At 47.3% G+C, this 23,784-nt stretch overlaps 1 protein-coding gene across 1 annotated transcript in view; it reads right to left on the bottom strand.

The window, feature by feature from the left end:
- Positions 1-23,784, bottom strand: part of SCML4 (sex comb on midleg-like 4 (Drosophila)) — a 45,359-nt gene that overhangs the window by 18,312 nt on the left and 3,263 nt on the right. Inside the window, exons 2-4 of the mRNA XM_009704319.1 lie at positions 19,205-19,334; positions 16,520-16,720; positions 13,661-13,855 (exon numbers count right to left, since the gene is read on the bottom strand). Coding sequence (XP_009702621.1) covers positions 13,661-13,855; positions 16,520-16,720; positions 19,205-19,334 — 526 coding nt within the window. The remainder of the gene's footprint in view (positions 1-13,660; positions 13,856-16,519; positions 16,721-19,204; positions 19,335-23,784) is intronic.

The following is a 23,784-nucleotide window of genomic DNA, read 5'->3' on the forward strand; positions in this document are numbered from 1 at the left end:
TTTGTAAAACTGCACGAGCTGATGCATCTTGAGCCGTCATGTCTCCATGAGCCCATGCCCTGTAAGAGCCTGCCCACCCCCAGGAGAGACCCACATGTGGGAGGGAAGAGGCAGCCAGGCCTGGGGGACTTTCAGGGCACAGAGAAATCCATTATGCCCCTGAGGGGTGACACAGTCCCCAGTGACACTTCAGGGCAGAAGAAGACATCTGCATTTCATGACCCCCATCCCAGCAGCAGAGAAGGAGGTGAAGGTGACCAGGGACAGTCTGTATGGGTTCACCAAGTATCAGTCCCACCTGACCAACCTGATTGCCTTCTGTCATAAATCAACTGGATTTGTGGGCAAAAGGAGATCAGTGGATGTCACTTGCCTTGACATTAGCAAGGTTTTCAACATTGTCTCCCACAATATTCTTGTATCCAAGTTACAGCATTACAGTTGGGCTGAGTGAGAAACTGGTTGGATGGTCAGGCTTAGTGGGTGGCGGTCAATGGGTTGTATGGAGGCCAGTAAAAAGTTGGGTAACGCAGGGGTCTAACCTGGCATCCAGGCTTTGTCTCTCTGATACCAGATAGACATGGACAAATGAATGAGTTGAGCAGAGGGCTATCAAGATGCCTGGGGCCTGGAGCACTTGCCCTGCCAGGAGAGGCTTGGGGAACGGGGCTTGTTGAGCCTGGGGGAAAGGCAGTTTGGGGGTAGGAACTTAACAGCAGCCCCACAGGACCCATGAGGAGGTCACCAAAAAGATGGAGCCAGGCTGTTCACGGTGGTGCACAGCAGGAGAACAAGACACAACAGGCAAAAATTGAAATTAAAACTTCAGATGGGATTTAAGGAGAAACCTTTTCTATGTGAGGACAGCGAGGCAGTGGCAGAGGTTGCCCAGAGAGACTGTGCAGGCTCTGGCACTGGAGGTTTCCCAGACCCAACTGGACAAAGCCCTGAACAACGTGGTCTGGACCCCATAGCTGACCCTGCTTTGGGCAAGGGGTTGGACCAGAGACCTCCTGGGGTCCCTTCCCACCTGAATTGTCCTCTGATCCTATACCTGATGTCTTCTTCACTCCAAGAAACAGCCATAGAAGGTTGGGGAGGACCATGGCAAGGGCTCACCTGAGGGGTCTGGGGCCCCTTAGAGTGACACAGGAGGCAGCGGGAGGGACAGGCTCCACTGTCCAAAAACTACAGAAGACTGTGGAAGCTCTTTATGTTCATATTTCTCCAGCTCCTTGTTAGTTTGTACCACAGAGAAGCTGCATGAGTTGGGGGCTCCAGCAATGATGTGTATAAAAATACCTGCATTTTGTAAGCTCCCAGAATGCATTGCAAAATGTACGACTTTCAGAGCTACTAATCCCACTTTGGCCAATTAGGGAAAAACATGTTTTCTAAGACAATAGAAGAAAACAAAACTCCCTATTGAGGTTTAAAATGCAACAGTTTCATAAATCTGTGGCTTAGCACTTCTGTATTTTATTTTCTAGGTAGTCAGCAGAAGGGCACGCACTAGTGAGGAATTAGTACACAATATTTTAAAGCAGGATTTATGAGAAAGCTTCTTTGAGCCTTTGCTTGGAGCACAGTAGTCTCCGTTACAACTGTTCACCACCCTGAGATGCTCAAGCCATTTTGGCATAGTTTTCCTTTCCATGAATGGTCCACAGGCAACTGGATTGAAAAGCCCAAGGCTGTTACCTCCAGCACACCTTAAAATGTAGCAAAGGAGGAGAGAAAAAACCCAACTGCTTTCCCAATTTAAAAATGCACATTTCTTTAGCTGAGTTTCTTTAAATTAGCCACCTATATGGTTCCTAGCCAAATTGCTGAAGATGGGTCAGTTGAGAGTTAAAACAGCACGAGAACCTGCAGCTCACATCCCAGCTCTGCTGCAGACCTCTGGAGTGACTTTGGTCAGGTTAACTGTCATCTCTGGACCGCAGTTCTCCATTAGGATGAAGACAAATACTTGTTTTGTCTCTCACCTCTGTAACGTGTTAAGGCCTTTGCCTTGGCAGTATCTGTATGCCACTACAGTGTGCCACATGGTTGTATATCACATGTGTGAATGCAGAACACATCCAGTGCACCTTTGGTAGCACCTGGGAATAGAGACACTCCAGAAAGACAAAAAAAAAAAATTATGCCTCCCATTGTGCATTAGGAAAGCAAATGAAAACCAATTTCAAGTCAAGCAGGAAATGAAGAAGAGCGTATACCCAGGAAAGATGATCCTTAGTTGATGTTTTTCTGAGTGGATCTAATCTCACTTTTTCTTCTTCATCTTAAAAAAACCCCAAACAAACTTAATTTGCAAAAATCTCTCCTATAGGTAAAAGCTCTTTCTGCACTCCAGAGACACTCTCTAATCTAACTTCTCTCCTCTCCTCTCAGGCCAAACAAGTCTTACGCAACTTTCCTCACCTGCTACTGCTCCCGCATCACGTCAGTCCCTCTCTCCCTTTACCTCTCTCAGGCTCCTTTCCCTTATATCCCCAACCTGCTCCTCCCTCTGTTCTTCCCCATCATCTCTTCTTACTGCTTCTTCCATCACATTCCCACCATCTCAGCATTGCTCTAATGCTGCTTTCCCCCACCAGCAGCATCACCCTTTTCCCATTTTGCCAGCTATTTTCCTGTCTCCCTTTTCTATTTTCCCTCTTCCCGCACCACTGACCTGCATAACTGTTCCTTCCCCAGGCCGTTCCCCTTCCATCCCTCTCCCACTTTCACTCATCTGGCTTTCCCTTTCCTGACTTTCCGTGCCTTTCTCTGCGTTCGTCCTTCGATTGCCGCTTGGACTGGAGAGCCCGAGGTCAGGGCAGTGAACTGGGACCAGGGTCCCCATTCCCAGTTAAGAGGCCCTGCCCTGCACAGCCATGGGGTGGCTGCATCTGGGTGAAGGTTGCATGGGGCACTGATGGAAACCTGCACCCCCACCTCTGAGCATGCCGGACACTGATCCCCAAACCAGAGAGGTCCTGTCTTACACACCGGTAGCTTCCTGGGACAACTGCCCTTCCTTCTAGGCCAATATTTTTGTGTCATTTCGTAACCTTTTAGTCCACCACTTGCAATGCTCGATCATTTGTATTTGCTCTAATTAAATTCGCCATTAACTTCTTTTCCTCACAGTCAATCTAGGTTTCTGTCTTTCTTTCTTTCTTTTCTCTGCCCCGACTCTTCCTTTTTTGTGTCATCTCCTGTTCCTCATATTGTTTAGTGATGGGCTTTGCCCTCTGACCCTTCCCTGTACCTTTTTAAGTGCTACCATATATTTTCTATAATGGGTTGACCAGATGTGAACTCCATATTTTACGCGGAATGATATCATAGCTTCCTCGGACCTCGCCTCTCCCTGAGCCGGGGCCAGCCTTCTCTCATCTCCCAGTCATTTTGAGAGTAGCCAGACACAGTGTCAAAATCCTATCGAGAGACTCCTTGTAGGGTTTTATCTTCGTCTGTATTTTATAGTTCCTGAGCTTGGCTCCAGCTGCCAGCACAAGGATGGCGTTTGCCCTATCTGGGAGGCAGTGTGGGGGAGCAGGAGGGCAGAGTTTTAAGGAGCTGGGGAAGTTAGACATCCTGCATCTCAGCCTTCATGGAAGGGAAAATAAAACTGGGGAAACACACAAAGCAAATGCAGAAATGCAGAAGGAAATACGCCAGGTGAGTTTAGCCATCAGTTCAATCTTGTGTAAGCTGGAGCGGGAGAGTGCAGAGAGATCTAAACAGTATTTAAAAGTGTGAAAGATATGCCTTGGTTCTGAACTGTTATCTTCTGTTTTAACATCAGCTCTTAAAACATTAAAAAATAACTTTTTCTGCATCTGCCAAACAGCCTCACACATTTCTGTCCCGTCAGAAACGGACCATGGACCTTATCTTCCTTGTAGCTTGAGCCTGCATGCATCTGTTTAAAGATAAGAGCTTCCATTGATGGATTAAGACCTTCCAGCTCTGCCTGCTGTGATTTACTCTGGGATTACAGCACCAGCCCATTCCTTTTAGCTCCATCGCCCATCCAGACATGCAACACAATGAAAATATGATGTCATCCGTTAGCGGGCGTTTCCACACCATGTCAACATCACTCTTTGGTGCATGCATCTGGATCCCGCATGGCTGGGCAAAGACCAGACCTTTTCCACACCAGCCTGTGGCTGTCACGGTTTGACTGGACAAGGAAAACGTTACAGAGAACAACATCTGGTTCTTGGCAGTGGAGCCGAGATGCGTCCCCGAGGAGCCACAGCCTCCCTGAGGCTGCTGCAAAGAGGCAGCAAGCGAGCAGGCAGCCCAGGGCATCCACTGTCATGCCTGCGTTTTTCAGTCTACGAGATAACTTTTGCATTGGATATAGGAACACACGATTGCATCCACAGGGGAGGAAAAGGGGGGAGTACTAGTGTCAGAACAGGAAAATGTAAATAAGCCTCATCCACTTGTGAATGTAGGTGTTATGAACACTGAAACCATGGTCACACTGTGGAGATAAAACCTGCAGTGAATTCTCCAGGGTTTAGTCTGAGGCTTTACTGCACCATGTATCATTTTGCTGTGTCCTAGCTGCTAAAAAATATTTTGCAGTAACTGAAATGCCGAATTCCCCAAGGAGAAGCTGCCAGTTAGTTAACATCAAGAATCTAAATTTTTTAGAGAATTTTCCAAAATCCAGTGTTGTCCTAATTACAAGGACTTCAGCATAGGCAATTTTTTTTCATTATTTAAATGATTTCCCTTGAGTGTTTGCAGCCCAGACAACAGCCACATTGTGTTTAATGCAGTAGAACCAGGGAATGAAACCAGCTGGGAACAGATCAACATGGTTTTATTGTCCAAACTGCGTAAAAAGGTAGAGCTAGCTGCTGACAAATATATTAGATTTAATAATAAAAGGTGCTCATGTGTATAAATAACCTATTGAGGATTTTTTTTTTAAGTGCTTGGGGATGATTGAGTAAATGCTTTGTGTTGCAATGGAGAGATTTTAGTCCTGTCTTATAGCGTAGGCAAATTGTTTAGGCACTATTTACCCACCAGTGAAGGCAAAGGAATTTCAATGACATAGGGATCCGGCCTTTAGAAAAAGTCTTCCTTTGGTCTTTTCCTTCTGATTTCAGACCTGCTCCTCCATTCTCCTCCCTTCTCCCTTGCCTTTACGTTACACCAAAGCGTACATCATGAAAAGGAGATTTATCGGGGTTGTATAGTTTTGTGTCTTAGCACAGCAACAGTTCTGCATTGGCAGAGGGAAACGGGAGGGACTGCGATCGATCTTTTCTGTCTCCAGTTTCTAGCAGTACCTAGAGGGACTTTCCTATCCAGGTAGTTTATAATGTACTTCGTATGCTTGTAAATCAGCATTGATAGAAGTCACAAAAATACATAGAACAGATGAGATGAAAATGACCGCGTTGTTTGAAAATTTCAAGGTGTTACATACTGGGATTCTCTGCAGCTGAACCACTTAACGCCTTTCTGTTCTCCTACCACCATGATGAATCTCCTTGAATTACATTGCTTAGCACTGGCTTAAAATATTTAATGGCAATTTTTTGTTTGAAAAACAAATAATTTGAGACACAAGAAGTGAGATGTCTAGAGCAAAGTGCAGTAATTGCGAAATAAGCTGTGTTTGCCCATTAATAACTAATAATCTCATCCAGAAATGAGGTAGAGCACATATAAAGCATGAGCCTGTGCATGTGTTTATCCATAGGTATAAAGTCTTTGCTTCATTTCTCCCTGCCCAGTGCTGCAGCTCAGCTGGATTTTCTCATATTTCTTCTGGAGTTTCTTCTGCCGTATAAAAACAACATAGCTGGGCCCTAAAGCCTTAGTTCCCCTTCACAAATCCTTTCTTTTCCTGCCTTCTCTGTTACTGCTTCTGACATCCCTGGCCAATCTCAGTCCCAGCAGCTAGGAACTCACCAATTCCCCTTTCTTTGGACTTTTTATCCCTCCCTCTCCCCATGATCCCCCAGTTTCCCTTCACACCGGTGTGCTGCACTGTGCCGTGCCGCTGGGAAGCTGGGCTTGCCCCAGGACCCCATCCCAGGACTCACCCCCAGCCTCACTACATTTTCCTTAACTTTAACTTCTCTGCTGAAGTCTAGCAAGCCACTGCCGCCTTTTTATTTAAATCACTTTTGTAGCCTTACCTCTTCCATGAAGAAACCCACCATGAAGTACCTGATTCCTCAAACTCCCATTTCCAGCTTATTTTCAGTGAAAGGGGAGGCTGTATTTCTCTGGCCCGGCTGCCGGTGGTGCCACCCCTCGCCTTGCACCTTCACCCTTCTCACCGCTGCCCACGACCAGCACCGTCCCAGCGCAAATACCAAATGGCACGTCACCACCAACCGTTTGCTTCCCTTACCCTCTTAATTGCTTTAATCTCTGCTCTGCACTCATTTTGCCAACAGATGAATGTTCTTCAGGCAGATGCTCTGTGTTACTACTTTCCAAAAGGCACTTTCATGTACTTTGTGTAGTTACTGCACACAAATAAATCCTAAGGAGCTGGGGAGCACTGTTGATTAAACAGGGGCCAAGACTTTTCAAGAAAAAAAAGAACATTTTATTTCCATGGAACTGGAAATGCCATTGTGTGTAGGTTTCCATTTATTTTGTAGTGAACTGGAAAAGGATAGAAGGTAGATAAAGACAAATAAAGGAGGAAAAGGTTTTTAATCTTTTAATCTCAAAGGCTAAAAAAAAGAGCAACATGGGGAGGAGAAAAACTGACCTGAAAAACCGAAGAACATCCAAGCAAAAATCAGTAACACTCTCTGAAAAAAATTCTGAATCTGCTTTGAAACCTATCAAATGGAAATAGCTTAAAGACAAGACTCCCTTTTCCCCTTTTTCAGCTGGCTTTGCTTCCTCCCACGGAGGTGCGAGCCCAGGCCCTGCCATCGGCACCGCATACCAGCCAGTCCCCGAAGCAAGAGCCCTCTCGTCCAGATTCACAAAACATGAGCAAGTGTTCATCTCTCTTCCAAAACATTTCTCGTTTTGTCTTTTACTAAGGAAGCGCTGGCTTTGCTAACTCTCATAGCCCACTCCGTTGCCACAGCCAGTCTTTCTATTGCCCCGGCTGCGACAGCAACCCAGCAGCAAGGAGCTACACATCTAATTGCCCACAGCTTTCGTGGGCTATGAGACCCTACACCAACACATCACATGCGGCTCCCAAGTGATGTTGTCTAACATGGCTTCAACTGGCACAAGAATCCTGAGGATCACCTTTTTCCCCCCTCACATCTTTGAAAAATCTGGTGGGCTAATGCACATGGTGCTTGGATGGGGGCTAGGTTTTCTATCATCAGTTCTGTCCTGTGGTCTAGTGATCTGACTGCTTGAAATATGGGTATATTGGATCGCAGGTATTTGTATCAATATTTTAAAAGTTTAGGAATGGAAATTCCTGTTTCAACTTTAATTTAAGCTACTTAAAATCAAAGCCCAGACTCCTAACTTCAGACATCTCCTAAAGGAATCATATAGCTCTATGGAAAAGTCTTAACTGGCTAAAACAAAGCTAAAGCTGAAGTTAAAACAGACTTTCAGTTGCATGATTTACCTGACCGGGGCTCTAAAAGAGTGTCCATGCTTCCTCCACGTGACTGTGCATGTAAAACATGAATTAAATGCTTGTACCCAGAGGTATTTTTTTCTGTAGTGGATACGATCTCATCCATCATGCTTCATGCATTTACACCCATCTTTTCACCCACTTCCCACTTATGCATACCCTTTGATATGGAAAAATGAAGCATCTTTTTTTCCCTTCTTTAAACTCCATTTCATAGCTTAGCTTCCTCTTCTAACTTTCATGGCTGCAGCCCAGGCAATCTCCAGCACTGCTGGTGCCTCTACCATGCCTCTGAGTGCATCTTGGCCTCAAGGACAGAAGGACCTTTGGGGTTCTCCTCATCCCTTGCTGGGAACAGAGTGCCTACCCCCTCCTGGGGGGTAGCTTTCCAAAAGGGATGGATTTTCTTTCACCCTTCTCAAGACCGTGGAGGTAAAACAGCCCGGCAGAAGGTGGGAAGGAGGATTTCCCTTGGGCTGGCTGCTGCAGGGATGTCTGCTTATAGCTTCATTTCTTAGCAACCACAAGGAGATCCAATTTCATAAACTTAAAGGAACAGAAAGGGACTCTTTCTTCATTTAGGGGTTGGCAAACAGCAGTCACATAGCTTAAAGGTCAGAACAGTCAATTTATCCAATTCTGTCAATTCTATAGAGTTCAGGCAAATTATATCACAGGTGAATTTCATCTCTCCCATCCATCTCTTATTTTTCTTCCTGTCAGGATTTGCCCCTTAGTGTACATTTCATTAGTTTCTTCTGGTCTAGGTTTAAATGTCCTGGATGCTAAAGCCTCTGCCACCACCCTCATGAAACCCCTCCACAGGAGCATTGCCTGACTGTCTCTTTTCTTTCACCCTCCTGCTTTACTTCCTACCTCTTGTACCATCCTAAATTCTTCCTGTCCCTCCCCAGGTTTCTGAATGACAACATGCAGCTCCAGCTGCATTGCTTCTCTTTCTGCTCTGCCACCGAATTACCCCGCCGGACACCTCATTTCAGGAAGTCAGTCCTGGGGATGGTGCTCCAGCTGCAGGGCGGACCTCGGTGCGGGAGTCCTCGGTGGGATGCCCTGCCCTGGGGCCGGTGGGGTTGGGTCTGGAGACATCCTTGGCACCCAGCCTACTGATGGGTACACAGACCCACGCACGTATGGAAGGAAGAAATGCCTGCAGCCATCCCACTCTTTCTCTGCTCTGCCATCAATTCACATGCCCCAAAGACCAGACAAACTTTTTATATTAGACTTTGCTGTGGTTGGATGGCTTGTGCAGTTCCTCTGCTCTCTCTTTAAAAGTGACCTTAATATTTTATTTATTGTTTAAAGGATGATGTTCATGGTAGAGGAATATATGAGGCAATAAATGGCCTTTGCAGGTAATTAAATGCTGAAGAGAGCCGAAGCTATTGATAGCCATAAAAGCCATTTATTCTGAGTGTGCTGAGAAGCCAGGAGCACTGTTCCTCATAGCATGCAACAAGACAAGATTAAACAAGCCATGCTACTAGAAAGGGGAAAGATAACATTTTTCTTGCCCTCTCAGGGCTTGAAATTTCTATGCTGCTGTTTATTTGGTGCTTGGAACAGAAAATATTGATGGTAATAATATGTGGGTTTCTATCATGTTATTCTTTTTTTCCCTAGCTGTTTTAGAAGAGCTTTGCACATGGTGGCAAGAATTATTGCCCTCCTTGGACAGATGCTCAAATAAAGGTGCAGCAGGGAAGAGTGACTTGCGACACGATCAATGGGAAAGTCTCTGACAAAACCCAGCTCCCAGCCTAGTGTGTTGCCTACTAGTCCCACTCTTACAGTGCATTGCTATCACACTTCTCACACCAGCTTTTCAAGTGTCTGTAGATAGGAAGAGCCCACCTTCCTATATATAGAGGCACTGATGTAGCATAGGGTACCCCTACCTCCTGCTGTGCTTCTGCTCCATATGGGGCCCTCCCCTCCAACCACTGGCACGAGAAGAGGTTCTGTTCTCCTGTGGACAATGGTAGGGGACACCATATGGTATCCACGCACACGAATTTGACTTGGCCATGGGGAGAGGAGCAAGGCTGGGGACCTTATTCTTCCCCGCGGTGAGGACAAGGATACAGGGTGACCACAGGAGTCCTCGCACAAAGAAAGATTTCATGCAGCGACATGCAGCCCTACTCTGTGTGGAGCACAGCAATTGTCTAACAGCACAAAATAACCAAAACCCAAGGTTCAGGACAGAAAGAGCAAGGAAAGGATTGACTGAAAAGAGAATGAAGAAGATGCTTATCAAGTTTGATGCTTCCCACAGAAGAGAAACTACTTCAATTTCTGTGCCCACCATCAGACTGGCAAGAATTTTTATAGCAAACATGCTTTCCGCTGAAAAATAACAGTCTAAGAGTGCATAGATGCATGTCAACAGTACGTAGGTGTTCCAGAAAGGTCCCTTTCCCATGCTTACATCCAAGCCTCCATTAGCTCAGCATGCGAGGACTACCAAAAGCTGAACGCAGAGGGTGTGAATGGAGGGACTTCACAGGATCTCTGTTGGCTTCCCAGCCATGTAGCCCCTGGCACACTTCATAGCATTTTCTGGAGAGGTCATCCAGATCTTGCCATCATTTTGGTTCAAACTGCACTACCACACTCATGGAAAATTCTGGGGTGCTGGTCCAGAGTTGCTTTGAACCCAGGTGCTGTGGGGACAGGTCACATCTCAGGATTTGCTATAATGCAGACCTGAAGCTGGGCACTTCCCAGACGAAGTCCTGCTCCCCACAAATTGCTCTTGTGAGCCAGAAATTCCCCCCACAGCTGAGAAAGAGCCATGGGGTATGTCCCGTTATGCCAAGACAAGACAGTGAAGCCACTGATGTTGGGAGAGGGCCGGAGACGGACCCTCCCCGCCCCGTGTGGGATCTTTGGGTGTTGGTGCAAGAGGCAGGGCAGGCAGAGTGCAGGGAGAGTGATGCACAGCCAGCAAGGCTCATTGCAGGGGCTGGTGCTGGCTACAGCCCGGTGAATGCGTACTCCTTAGACATGTTGTAAGTGATATATGCACATATCGACAAATCCCACCTGGCCTGTACGCGGCTGTTAGCATCTGGCAGCTTGCTGTGGGCACAGGTGAATAATGGCTTAGGGACATGTGCTTTGGGGAAAAGTTAAAAGGTGACTCCTGTATGGCGTAAGTGGATTAACGTGACTGGACAGGATGCCGGCTTCTCCTCGCACTTCTGCCGGTGTAAATCAAGAGTAACTGCACCGAAGTCAATACATGTATCAAATTCATTGGTACACACTGGTTGCAAAGCACATGACTTTGAAAGAAAGAACATCTCAATTACAAGCTAGCGAACAGAAACAATGAAAAATGTGGCTGCTTTGCATGGCTTCCTGTGGTGCTTTATTACAGCCCTGCTCCTTCCATCAGAGCTCTAGCCTAACAGGCACCCTCGCAGACCCGCCTGCGAGCAGAGCTCCAGCTGTCCTCATTATCGACACTGCAGGGAAACCCCGTCTCTGTTCTGTGTAGCAGAGAACCCCCTTGTGCTGACCTTGCTGCAGAGAAATGCTGGCTCCCAGGGAGGTGGAAGGAGATTTAGGCAATGCAGCATTAATCACAGACTCCGTGGCTCAAGCCCCGGTGTGTAAAACTGGTGTTATTCCACTGATGCCTACAGAGCTGTTGAATACAGCCTGACATGATGAACAGGAATATTATATATGTCCAGCCTGCATCCTGGGGTCCACAGCGATGCAGATTGTGGGTTAGCTGGTAAAACTGCTGAGCTCCCACCCAGCCATCTCCAGGCCCATCTGCTTTGGCAGAGCAACCTGGGTTCACCAAATTTAGTACATGGTGGTCAGCAGAGTGCTGAAAGTGTCCTCAAATCCTGTCTCACTGTACTTCTGTTAATCTTTGGTGGAAGGAGAGTCCCCTTTTGGGGCTGCCAGCTCAGAAATCCACCTGAGCACCCAGCTGCTCTGGAAATGGCACTGCTCATCACCGCCTCCATCACTGCGGGACCTGCATCATCTCTCCTGCATCCCCACTTCAACAGGGAAGCACCCAAATCTCTGCAGGTCATGCTGAACCACACTACAGCTCTCCACCTAGCAAGCCAGTGGCTATCAGACCCCAGGGTGAGCAAGTTGGAACAGGATGGGAGAGTTTTAACCCCCTGTATGATCACTGCCCTCAGCTATTTCACAGCTTGCGTTCTCCGCTGTACCACAGTGCTGCTGGCGACGGAGATATAAAAGCCCCAAAAGCCACTGCCTCTTCCTCCATCCCACTCCCAGGCAGAAAGGAGGAGAGCCCAGGCCAGCACTAGCCCTGACTAGCCCAGGCTGACCAGCCCATGCTGCCTCCAGGGGGGCTATTAATTGCTCCCCCCCGCCCCCCCTCCAGCAGTGGGAGAGTCAGGGAACAGAAGCCTTCCCTACATCCACATCCTCTGCCTGGTTTGGGGCAAAATGCTATTTTGTTAGTTTTTATTTTATCTAGTTTGTTTTTTTTTTAAAATGCTATTTATTTTAGCAGAGCCAGTGGGAATGGTGTCAGGGACACCTGCATTGAAATTATGTAGGAAGGGAGATGCTCAGAGTGTAACAGCCACTGTAAAAGCTCCAATTCTGGAGTTGCCTTCCATCACATACAGCCTTGCCATGCAAAAGTAAATGCAAATGTACATGCAAATGCCAGGCCTCCTGGGCTGTACTCACTCAGTGCTACAGAAATCCCTTGACCTATCAGAAACATTCAGGTTGCTGCAAATGTCCTAGTCCAGAGGAAAAAGAATATTGGTTTTCAGTCTGGTTCCTGCCTTTCCTCCCCTATCTGTAAGAGTGGCAGCTGGATTCCTTTGCACAAAAAGGTAATTTCTGCACTGGGTGCACAGCCCACTCCCAGCTTTGGTGTGTGAAGCACACACTTAGGATCTTCCTGGCAAACAAGCAGTTCATGGATCATAATTGTGGACACTAAACCACCTTTCTTTCAGCTGCCAGCATGTATCTGCCGTTAAACAGAATGCCTGAGAGACAGTGTGCTCCCCAAACACCCACAGTGGTGTTAATAAAAGAGAAGGAAAAATAATTTAACTCAGGAGGAAGCCTGCAGGTGAAGTAGAGGTTCAGGACCATAACTTGGCATCTTTCTTCTTCTCTAAACTAACCTTTGTGATGTCCGTAGTAGGGCCCCAGGGCAACTTTCGGCCACTGATTGCAGATGGGGGCTGCAGGCATGTCCCAGCTCCAAGGGGGGGCCAGCATCCCATCCCAGCACGCTGGGGTGTGGGCGAGAAGGAAGCCCAGGCATGCCATCCACCTGGGAGCCTAGTGTTGCTCGGGGCAGGTGCCTCTCTGGACCACCATCATCCTTGGATGCGTCTGCCCCACGCCACAGCCCCTCCAGGCTTCACCCCACACAGTCCAGCACTAAGGGAAAGACCATGCTGGTGCCCACAGGCATTTTAAGCTCGGAGAAATGCTCCCGCAAGTAACAAAGCAAACCCCTTAGCTCTCACAACTCTCATTTCAGTTTACACAGATCGGGATCCAGGCTGAGTACGCAACCGCTAATACCATTACTTTAAATTTATGCTAACAACACTGACCCAACACTGTGTTGCTGTGAGTGGGTCTCTCCCCTTGCCCAGTAAGGGGTCCCCTCGAGTGAAGGCAGACCTCGCTGCTTGGCAGGTGACCCTTAAAACAAGCAGCCTTCCCACCTGCCTGAGCTCAAGGAACTTAATCCCTTTGAGGTTTCTGCCCCAGGGCTGGGTATGCTTGAGGAGGAAAGAGGTAAAAGAAAGAAAGAGATATAAAATAATAAAAAAATTATCCCTATCATTGCTGGGGCTCCTCAAAACAGTGGTTCTTATCCAAAAGCCTCCTCTATAGCCACTGGGAAAAATACTGCAAATCAGGCCATGGCATCCCTCTGGAAAGGTCCCACAGAGACCTGCAGTTTTCGAGCATATACAGTACAGGACCAAAAAAAGACAGTCATTTCTTCAGCCCTATTAAATCTTGAGCGTCAAAGCTGATCAAGCAGCCTACCTGCCTCCAGCCGTCTGTTTTCGTACACCTCTGGGCTTTCCGACACGGCGTTGTACTGCTGGAAAGGCTGGTTGCTGAAGAGATTGTCACACAAGAGGCTGCGACAGAGCTTCTTCAGGAAGCGCAGGACATACCCGATGCTGTTCACTACCAGCAGGCTCAGGAGATGCTGCTTTCCCTCAAAGGTAGCTGAAACTGGAAAGCAAGCAGGAGCAATTCAATACCTGGAGATGCATGGCAGGAGGAAGAATGAAAGCAGAGGAAAAAATTTCACACAAGTATTTGTATGTCTTAAAATATTTCACATAATTACCCCACGTGAAGTACAAAACAAACTGGAGGAGCTTAAGGACCTGAGTTTGTGTGACCCAAATCACCTTCCCCTTGGAGCACTGAAAGGTGCCAACCAGCAGGGCCAGCAGTGCAAGGATTTCTAATATATGCATCCAATGGAAAACAGTTGTATGACTGGAAGGAGGCAATTATGATACCCTGGTCTAAGGAAGCGGAAAGAAAGTGATGTGCCAATGGTGGTTATTAGCCTGACTTTAGCAATACTCAAGGTTTTAAAAGAAAATGGGGAGACAAGAATTAGAGACATGGCTGTGAATGAGTAAAAGGTACCAGGGCTGTACTGAAGAGAGGGCTACCAGCTTCATCAGGGAGCTTTATTTACTGATTTAATTGCATTTATAGGCAAGGGAAGGTTGGCAGTTGTGGTCTATCTGGAATTCAGTAAAGTACGAGAAATCTTTTGTTAAACTGGCAATAACTGCATATGAAAGGTGGGTCAGGAGATGAAAACAGGCTCTGCTGGCAGGAGATCCATAGCACTGGAGAGGAACCAGCAGTGGTCCATGCTGGCACAAAAAGATTTTGTTGATGCTGTAAGCTGGCAGGCATTATCAATGGAGAAGAAGACTGGGAAGTTTGCACAGAAAGGATTGACTGATCTTGAGCACTGCAACAGTAAAATTGTGGGGAAAAAAATACTAGAAAGTACATGGCAATCTGTAATTCTTTGAGGAGGTTCAACATGACCTGATGGGAGGAGAAATGATGGGACAGGCTCACCAGATGCCCATGAGTCACCAAGGTGACCTAGTGATGAAAGAGGCAGACATATTTTAAGGAGGTATTAAACAAAGCATTTCCAGGAGAGACAAAGGAGCATCCATTCCACTACATAAAGTCCTGGTGAAACCGGAGCTGGACTGATGGGCACCATTCTGGTCATCCAGGCTCGAGAAGGGTGAATTCGCAAGTGCAGAGGTGCACAGGCAGGATGCAGTGATGTTCAGGGAAGAGAGAGCTTCCCTGTGGCACTGCAGCCATCACCATCTCTGCTACATGGGGGCTGTGGGAAGACACTTGCACTTCTTTCACCAATCCAGCAATCTTCCTCACAATGCAGAGAGGACCTGAAAGAAACTGTGTATTTCACCCTAGCAGGATGAGGACTGCTCTCTAGAAATACATCTAGGATTGCACTCAAGGGTGAGAGCAGAGTAACTAAAATTTCTGGACAAAGCTGTCAGGGGATATATTTAGTCAGGAATCAAAAAGGGCATAGGTGTCAGCCATGAGAGATGTGGAGGGGTCACAACAGACCCACCAGGACCCATGACAAAATTTTGTCTGTGCTGCTGCTGGGCTGGAAGTGAGCTGCAATCTCACAGCCACACCATGACTAGGAGGTCGTTCATCCCTCCTTGATGATTAGAAGAGGCATGAAGTTGGGAGGAATGTTGACCAGATGCTTTTAGCTCAGGTATTGGAAACCAAGCCAGCTCAGAGGAACTGAGACCAAGGGGTTTGGCAGGCTTGGTACACAAAGTGACTCTCCTGCTTGTCATGAAAATCATGTACGCAGCACAGAACCAGGTAGAAAAGCAGCTTTGCACTACATTGCTTCAGTCTTGTGTTTCTGTGAACAGATCTGGATCATTCTTAGGGTATTTCTGATGTCCCTTAGGGAAGGCACACCTGTGACTAGAAAGAACTAGAGGAGAGGGAGGAAGCAGGACTGATATGCTGCACAGAGGGCCAGGGTCGGGGCTCCCACGCGGGAGGGTCCCAATGGGACAACTGAGCTGCTGTGATCCCTGCAAAACTGACTGGACTTGTGGTCCTTGGCTCCGTGTTCGTGCCTGACTCATCTGCGGCAGTTCATTGGAAAGCTTCGTTCCCATATGCCCTTCATTGTTTCATTCCCACTGCATCCCTATGTGCTAAAATAATGTTGTGACACAAAAGTCTTGCTGTTATTAAAAGAAAAGTTCATGTTCAGTCTGAGAGCCAGGCCAGGGGATTCAGCATGGGACATGGGAGACTCATCAGGACACAGTGAGAAGCATCACTGCAGGAAGATGAGGAGCTCCTGGGAAGTTCTCTCTGATCTCTGATTCTCTCCGATGTATAGTCCTGCTGTTTGGGGAACTGCCACGGGACTTTTGCAGTTCCTACAGCTGAGAGCAGATTTGGCTGATGAACTGCAGGCAGAGGACACACCAGCAGCTGAATTCTGCGCAAGTTTTCATTTAGAGCAACATGTGGAGGCAACATGTGGGATGAAATGGGCTCACAATGTTGCTCATCCTTCTACGGCTGCGTGACAAACCCAGCTCACAGACCTGGCCTCAGCACTATTTCAAAGAGCGGTAAGCGCAGGATTCCTCCCCTGAATCACCGCTGCAATACTCTTTAACAATATACTTTCATCTGACACCAAGACAATTCCTGCAACAGCTCATTTTACAAAGGTGTAAGTGATGTTCAAAGCTGGTTGCTAGCCCGCTGATGTGGACAGATTTCAGGCATTTCCCAACTGGCCACAAACTCCTTACAGAAATGCCTTACCTGACACCATCTCGCCTCCGTAGCCCTGCTTGATGAGCGAGAAGACGACCTTTTGCTGGAGCGCGCAGTCGATGCAGGCCTGAACAGCTTGCTGCAGGGCTGTGGACGGTCTCTCCGGTCCGAAGTGCTCTGGGAGCTGCTGCACTTTCCTTCTGTCAAGGTATGGCCCCAGGTTCGCTTGTTTGTTGACATAAATGCAGACTGTAGACACAAAATCCCAACACCGTTATTACAAAATGGCCCTGAGAGCATCCTAGCAAATGCTAGTTTTACACAGTCCCGTTTATCTCACAAGGTTTTCCATTCATCAGTGAATTGCTGCCATTTGCGATGGCACGGCCAGGCTTCCTTGCACTGGTCAGCCATCGCCTAAGTGAAGTGAGCTGAGTTTAGGCTTTGCTCAGTGAAACAGGTGAGGATAAGTTACGCGCAACCAAAGAATCTCCTGTCTGTGCCTGGGGTCCACATGCTACCTTGTCCATGCAGCTGGTGACCAGAACAAACGCCCAGGGAGTGCAGGTCAGTCACTATCAGGATTGACCTTACTGCAATGGATAAACTCCAGCCTGAGGTGTGTTTGGGGTTCCTTTTTTTTTTCTCTATACATTCTTTGACTGCAGCTGTAATTTCTGGAGGGTTATGCTGTGCTGAGCTGCACGGTGCGACAGCAGACACTTTGGTCTTTGAGAGCTTCCTGACCCTCCACATCCAACCCAGCACTCTGCAAACTGCGTTGCCTCGAGGGAAACCGTACCTCACGTGCGGTGCTAAATCCCCATTTGGGACCACAGCCACACAACTGTGCCACACAGGGAGTCTGCGAGGGATGTCCCAGCCTCTCTGCAGCCAAGCCCTGCACGCCTGCTCTCATATGCTGTTGCCTGCAAAAGCAGTTTTTCTACATGCCATCAGGCTTGCTGGCAATAGGCAAAAAATCAGTGTTCTCCTCTCACTAGCATGAACTTATTTTAAGCTTGGCTGAGGCTAACGGCATCTTGGAGGAAGCAGAGATAATGCTGTGGTAACTAAGGGCAACTAAGACACAGCCTAAAGTCAGGCTAAAGTGAGACGTATTATAATAGCTAGCTGAGTGTGTTTGAGCTGTCATCTCTCAGACAATATAACATTATCCTCTGACAGAAATCAGATATGTGACAAAAAAACATTAAGCGGAGTCGAGGACATGATGACAGCTGTGTAAAGTTGGAAATAATTTACAGTTTGTATCACTGTAATGAAAATCTAGTGCCACTGTCACAGCGTACTCTGGTACCCCATCCCTCACCGAACAGCAGAAGGGGCTCAAGCAGTATATCCTGGGTAAATAGGAGGATAATAGCAATCATACTTACCATTACATAGCACTTTACACCTTCCAAGTGCCAAACAAACAAAGGGATAACGCACCGAAAGACAACAGCAGCATGCAGGAATTTCAGGGGACTGTCGGGGTGCAGCTTTCCTGGTGTGCCACCGTGCCAAACCTCATCAAATCTGCAGGATGTGGCTTCTGCTGTGGCAAGCCACCGGTTTTGTCCAGGGCTCGGCTGCGGGAGGGACTGTGCAGCTTGCAGGCAGTGTGTTGGGTCCCTCGCTGGGGAGCGGGGGCCCCTATGGTCCTTTCAGTGCAGATAGGGAGGTTGGCTTTGAGCCTGCCTCCACCTCCTGCAAACCCTGCTCTGGTGGGAGCCTACTCGCACCGCTGGGGAGGTGCTGGGGGAAGAGGTACCAGCGGCACGGGGCCGGGCAGACAGAGGTGTGGGGTGCTGCATCCGCAGAGCCCAAAATGACCCACAGAGTCACTACCTCTGTGGCCACCCCAGTGATCTGATGGGGTTGGGGGACTGTGCCTCCCTGTCCCCCTCCGAAAGCGGCACCAGGCACACCTCTGAGGGCAGCGCTATGAAGCACTGCTCAGCTGATGCTTGCCAAGCGCTTTGCAGTCTTTGCGTGTGAAGGGATAAATGAGAATAAAATATATTACTGTCATCATTGTCGCTATGTTTAGTATTGTTCTGCTACCAGAGCAGATGGAAAACTTCTCTTCTGTGCATCCCAGCTAAGAAATAATGGGATTTATGTGTTGTGTTTAGATTCTAATTTTATCTAATCCATTTCTCTGCTGAAATCTCAGGGTATATCAACTGTCTTGTTGATTTTCTTCTCATTTACATCAGTTTAAAAGCATTGACCTGTATTACTTCTTGTAACATAAGCAACAAAAGAATAAGGCTGTTTCCCTGACTACAGTCAGAAATGACCAGGTCTGCTGCTGTGATAAGGCATTGGGGTTTATGTGCTGGTAACCCTGCCTGCGGTCAGATCATGGCTCCTGCGTCCTTCTTCTCCCCACAGCTCTAGCAGATGCTTCATGTTCACACCGGGGTTTAGTCAGGTCATTGCAACACATTTGATGGCGTGAGTGTCGGGTATAAAATGGTAGTGTTCATGGGATGTTGATGTCCGCATTACAAGAGGAACGGATCTGACATCTCCACTAAACTTGACACATGACAGTCAAAATATAGTATTGCAGGGCATCCCTGTTCTTTGCCACTGGTCGCCAGTCTAATCTGCCAACACCCTGTTTTCACGAGCTCTGCCTGTTCTGGAAAGGACAGCATCTGGCTCTCAGCCCATGGTTCCTGCTCACCCCTTCGCCAAGGAGCGCTTGAGGCTGGGTACCTGTGAGAGCCTGTGGGGTGGCTGAGTTGGGTATCGTAGCTGCATCCTGCGGGATTGAACTAATATCCGGCTCCGGTGTGCTCCTCGGTGGAGAGATTGCTAAGGGAGTCATCAGGACACGAGACTTCAGCTGCAAAAAATAACCGGTTGGGTATATATAAGATATTCCAATTTTATTCCATGTCTGTCACGCCCCATGACCTCCCGCTCGTTAGAAATCTGCTATTGCATCACTTTCTCCAAGCCAGGAGCATCCATTCTGCTCCCAGGAGGATACTGGAGCCTGAAGCCTGACTGATTTGCAGTAGAGAGCAACGCTTTAAGTTACAGGATGCAAATGTTATGCCACCCACTGGGTAGTTATTTACACCTGAGCAAATAGGGTCTAACACTCTAACAAATTGGCGCAATGGCATTTTACAACCCATTTCATGTGGGTGTAAACAATTCTCCACAACTCAGAAACATGGGTTCTTTAACTACATCATAATTTAGGGCCAAATTCTACTCTTGGTTACAGGGATGTAAATCTTGTGTAAATCCAGTGGCACCAAGAGGCTGCTTTGGGCTGATACCCATGTAAATAAGCTCAGACCGTGGTCCGTAGTGTGTTATAACCAGGTAGTAAATACAAACTGCTGCACTGTTGCACCCAGTAATCTTTGTGACCTGCAGCTCAGCTTGGAGCAGTGAAACATGATGGGAATTTACGGTGCAATATCACTACGTCTTTATGCTGCCAGTATCTGGCAATGTCTCACCAGTCAAATGGTGATCAAGTCCTCATAATTATAAAGGGCTGATGTGATGGATGTGACCTGAAGGGACCACTCTTGCTTTTCGTTTCACTACGGAGGGAAGTGGGGCCAAAGCAGAGGCCCAAGCACACAGCTGGCTGGTTTATATATTTATGCATACTACACCGAGCTGTTCTTCTGGCAGGTGATTTTTGTTGTTGTCTTTCAGTGGCCAGAGGTAAAAGTGCTATAAATGACAAGTGTAAGAATGAAAATTAATTTTTAGTCCTGTTAAATTTGCAGAGTATTGCTCCTCTCAGACCTTATGCCCAAACTGGAAATAATGTACAAAGTATATTTTAGGTAGAAATGAAGCCAGACCACTACCTACAAACCAAACCTTGAGCAAATCCTCATGGAGAGTAGAAGTCATTTTGGGTAAAGTTTCATGTTGCCTGCGGTTATGATTACAACCATCTAAAACAATGATCACTGTTTCAGTGTGACAGTAAAAACAGAAAGCTGGGGAAGGGAGAGGGAAGGCTGTTGGACTTAGTGCCATCCAAGTGAGTTTTTAATCAGTACATCTTTGGGAGTTTGGAACATTCCCCAGTTACTGGCTTATCCCAGCAAGGGCTTCAGTAAGAGCGAATTTCAGTAGCACAATGGCCTGTGCTGGGATGGTACCCAGCAAAACAAACAAAAAGGCCATCTTTATTGAGATAGGTGTAATTTTTGCCCACTAGTCCTCCACCAAGCCCTTCCTGAACTTGCTTCTTTACACAACCCAGAGTTTCCCTCAGAGCAGCCTCTGTGGAAAGATGGGCACGGTAAGCCCAGATGGAAGTAAAAACGGGGTCCTCATCCAGGCACCATTCCCTGCACCATCACCTGTTGGATGCCTGGGGCAGAGGCTGGATCCCATCCGTCTCAGAAGGACCAAGAACCACCTTCACATGGTACCACCACCTACCCTCCCCTGGGTTGGGCTAAAGCCCTTTGGATTTAACCTGAACAAAGTAGAAAATGTTCAATAAGTGAATCTAAGACAAACTATGGATTTGACCTCCTGCTATATGGCAGTCATTGGGTACTAGGGACCCTGAGCTGACCCATGGCTAGTGCCACTCCTCACCTGCCTATGTTGTCCTGTTTTCGTAGGGTTGTCTTGCCTTCAGATGGGGATCGGGAAAGACCGGCAGCAAAGTGCTGTTGGTTTGTTTTCCAAGACATTAAAATAAATGGGAAGAAAATGGTGTTTCAAAAATCAAGGTCCCCATCCAATTTGGGGTTTATCCCGTGTGCGAAGGTGAGAAGCAGCATGATTTGTTATTTTCTGTAGCAACATGTCAATGACTCACTTCTCTATGGTGAAGGAGGCTGGCACTGTGAAACCTTGGGTAGCCCCTATGCTAGGCTTCTGGGCTTGCTTTTGATCGTATACATATATGCATAGATAATAAATGCATCTATACATACGTGTGTTTGTACATAGTATATTGACAAATATAAAAGCGTATACATTTATATAAAGATGTACATACATACTTGTATATATATTTACATGTGTGTATATATATAAATATATATGTGCATGTAAATAATATATATGCATAAAAATATATATATGCACTCATATATGCACATATCTATATCGATACTATTTTGGGGACAGCACACCTAATAACTTCCGTTTCACTTGCATGTTGGCTCCTTAACGGCTCACAACCCTGGGGCCCCAAGCAGAGGCACACAAGTCCCCCCTCCAGCCCTTGAGCCTCGTGCACAGGTTGAGTGTGCGCTGCCCCACCAGCACCATCAGCCTGGTGGAGGTGGGACAGTGCCCGGCAGACCTCTTTCTCCACCTGCTCCCTGGCTTTTGAAAGCCAAGGTGGGCTTATGTTCAAGAGTAAATAAACAGAGGGTAAGACTTGTGTAAATTCTCTAGCTTGGAAGCCCCTTCTTGGCAGTTTGCTGATTTAGCGAACAGTTTACTGCAAACTTAATTGCAACAGTATGTGCTCTACAGCCTCTGGATACAGATAAATGCCATTTTATTAGGGGTAGCAGAGAATGTGCTTTCATTACGTCAAATAAAACAATGCCTGATTACAAGAGATAGTACACTAGCAAACATGGTTCAAATACCTCCTGGCCACTGAAACCCTGAGTAGCCCCTGAATATCACTAAGTGTAAATCTCAAAGTATTTAATTTAAAGATGCCTTTTCTTGGTCTGATTCTTCTCCATCAAAAAAGCCAACCCAACCAACCAGCTGACTGACTGAGAGCTTGGCAGTAGAGAGCACATGCACATGAAAGTGAAAAAGAGCGGTGAAGAAGAGAGAAAAGGAAACCGAGAAAATCTGCCAGAGCACTTTGCGAAATCCTTGTGGTAAGGCATTCGAATCAGCTTTTGAATATCAAATATCATATATTTTAATATGCATAGCATGAAATATAAAAGGCAATGGTTGCTTTAAAACAAGATGTACAACCCATCCCTCTCACTCTTATGGACCTTCTACCATGGAAAAGAGATCAGAGAAAGCTGATCAGGGATTTAGGCAAGGAAATAAGTGTCTACTTCACCAAAGTCACAGTGCATTAGATGCAGAGAGAGTGGGGGCTTTTGTGCCATTGCTGTTGTCTTGTGCAAGTATTCAGTGGCTGCGGACGGGGAGGACCCTGTTGAGTCCTGGAGTTTCTGTTACCATCTGCACACCTTTTCGGAGGAGTCAGGATTCATCTAACTGACATTTCTGTCATCCCACACCAAAAAAACTGAAAGAGGGGGAAGAACATTTCCCAGATAGTGTTTTTTTGCTTCTGAACAAGTTCTCTGCCAGCTTGTATAATAAAATACACAGGAAAGAACCAAGACGAACCACGATGCAAACTTTCCCTGTACTTTTCATAACCACTTAGATCATAGGTCCTCATCTTGATGGCTCGTAGTTCCCTTGTACCAGTTGTCCCTTGTCCTGACAAAACATTTGCTAGAAAAGGCCGGGGTTCACCTCGTCCCTATGGGCCTGCGTCCTTCCAGCCAAGATGGCAGAGGCACCTCCTGGTCATGAGAGCTTTTCCTGCTGGAGAGAAAAACCATGTCCAGCCCCTGCAGATGTGGAGACAGATGTGCACCAAGGTGAGTGCCTGGGCCAGCCTGGTCCTGCCGTATGGGCTTCCAAGGGCTGGGCCGAAAGGTGCCATTAAATCCGCACCAGGGAAGCACAGACCTTCCGAGTATGTGTTTTGGCATCCTTGGCTCTACCTCTCGCTCTCTGTGCATTTGGCTGTGAGTGAGGAGACTCAGCACGAGGCAAGTCAGGGCTCAGCTCAGTCCGTGAAATCCAAGGTTGTATCACAAGGCAGGTGGATAATCAGGGCACTTTAAGGTTGTCTGTGCAATCTCAGTCCCAGTGTGTCCGAATCCTGACTGCTTATTTGTCACCATTAATAGTGACTTCTAGGGCAGTACAAGGGAACCTCTGTCCTGTAATGGAAATGATCACTCCATACGTCGTCCTGCGCAGGGCGGCTCTCGCTGCCCACCCTGCCTGGCAGGAGCTTGCAAGGTCCCAGCTGACCGCTCATCCCATGGAGGGGACAAACTGGATGGGGCCCTCTGGGAAGGATGAGATGGTCTTTGTTGCAGCGCTGCCCCGCACGCCTGTCGCTCTGATGTCCTCTAACACCGCGAATCCCTCCATGATGCTAACAAAGCCTTCCCTCGTGCGGGCTTTCCAGGCAGTTCTTTGGGGCTGCCCCTCACTTACCAGAGAAATAAAATCAATCCATCTACTAACCTCCCCCACAGCTGCCAGAATAGATTTTTTCCCTA

Source organism: Cariama cristata, unplaced genomic scaffold (genome assembly GCF_000690535.1).
Source record: "Cariama cristata isolate BGI_N322 unplaced genomic scaffold, ASM69053v1 scaffold11447, whole genome shotgun sequence".
Taxonomy (NCBI): Eukaryota; Metazoa; Chordata; class Aves; order Cariamiformes; family Cariamidae; genus Cariama; species Cariama cristata.